The sequence below is a fragment of the Penaeus monodon genome, chromosome 29 (assembly GCF_015228065.2).
Source record: "Penaeus monodon isolate SGIC_2016 chromosome 29, NSTDA_Pmon_1, whole genome shotgun sequence".
Classification (NCBI taxonomy): domain Eukaryota; kingdom Metazoa; phylum Arthropoda; class Malacostraca; order Decapoda; family Penaeidae; genus Penaeus; species Penaeus monodon.
In genome coordinates this window covers 20,185,175-20,185,536 of record NC_051414.1, presented here as the reverse complement: position 1 = coordinate 20,185,536, position 362 = coordinate 20,185,175, and the positions used below count along the sequence as shown (strand labels likewise).

Below are 362 nucleotides of genomic sequence, written 5' to 3'. Positions count from 1 at the left end.
AAGTTCTTTGGTCTTAGTAAAACAAGCGCCAGTATTTTCGTCTTCCGTCTTGGATTAGTTTCTTGAGATCTCGAGGCTACAACTTATTTTTTATGTATTCCTTCGTAAATCTCAAGGAATACAAAATACTCTTTAATTCACAAATCTGAGGAATAACAAAATGCTCTTTTCATTCACACCCATATCGAGGAAAACTCCTGCGATCTTCCATTACGAAGACTTCTCGACGTTTCGGAACCTTCCAGAGAGCCTGAAGGTGCCGACGGCGTGGCTGGGAGGAGAGCAACCTGACGAAGACAACGCCGCGCGGGAGACTCCGGCGGGCGCGAAGATGCCGGTGCTCGTGGCCTCGCACGGGATGG

The 362-nt window shown here is 48.1% G+C and overlaps 1 protein-coding gene across 2 annotated transcripts in view; it reads left to right on the top strand.

The window, feature by feature from the left end:
- LOC119592002 (platelet-activating factor acetylhydrolase-like) overlaps nt 1-362 on the top strand; it is a gene marked incomplete in the record, with an annotated part of 8,760 nt that overhangs the window by 4,232 nt on the left and 4,166 nt on the right. For both annotated transcript variants that reach the window (XM_037940774.1, XM_037940775.1), the window contains 1 exon segment: nt 246-362. In XM_037940774.1, the coding sequence (XP_037796702.1) occupies nt 246-362 (117 nt within the window).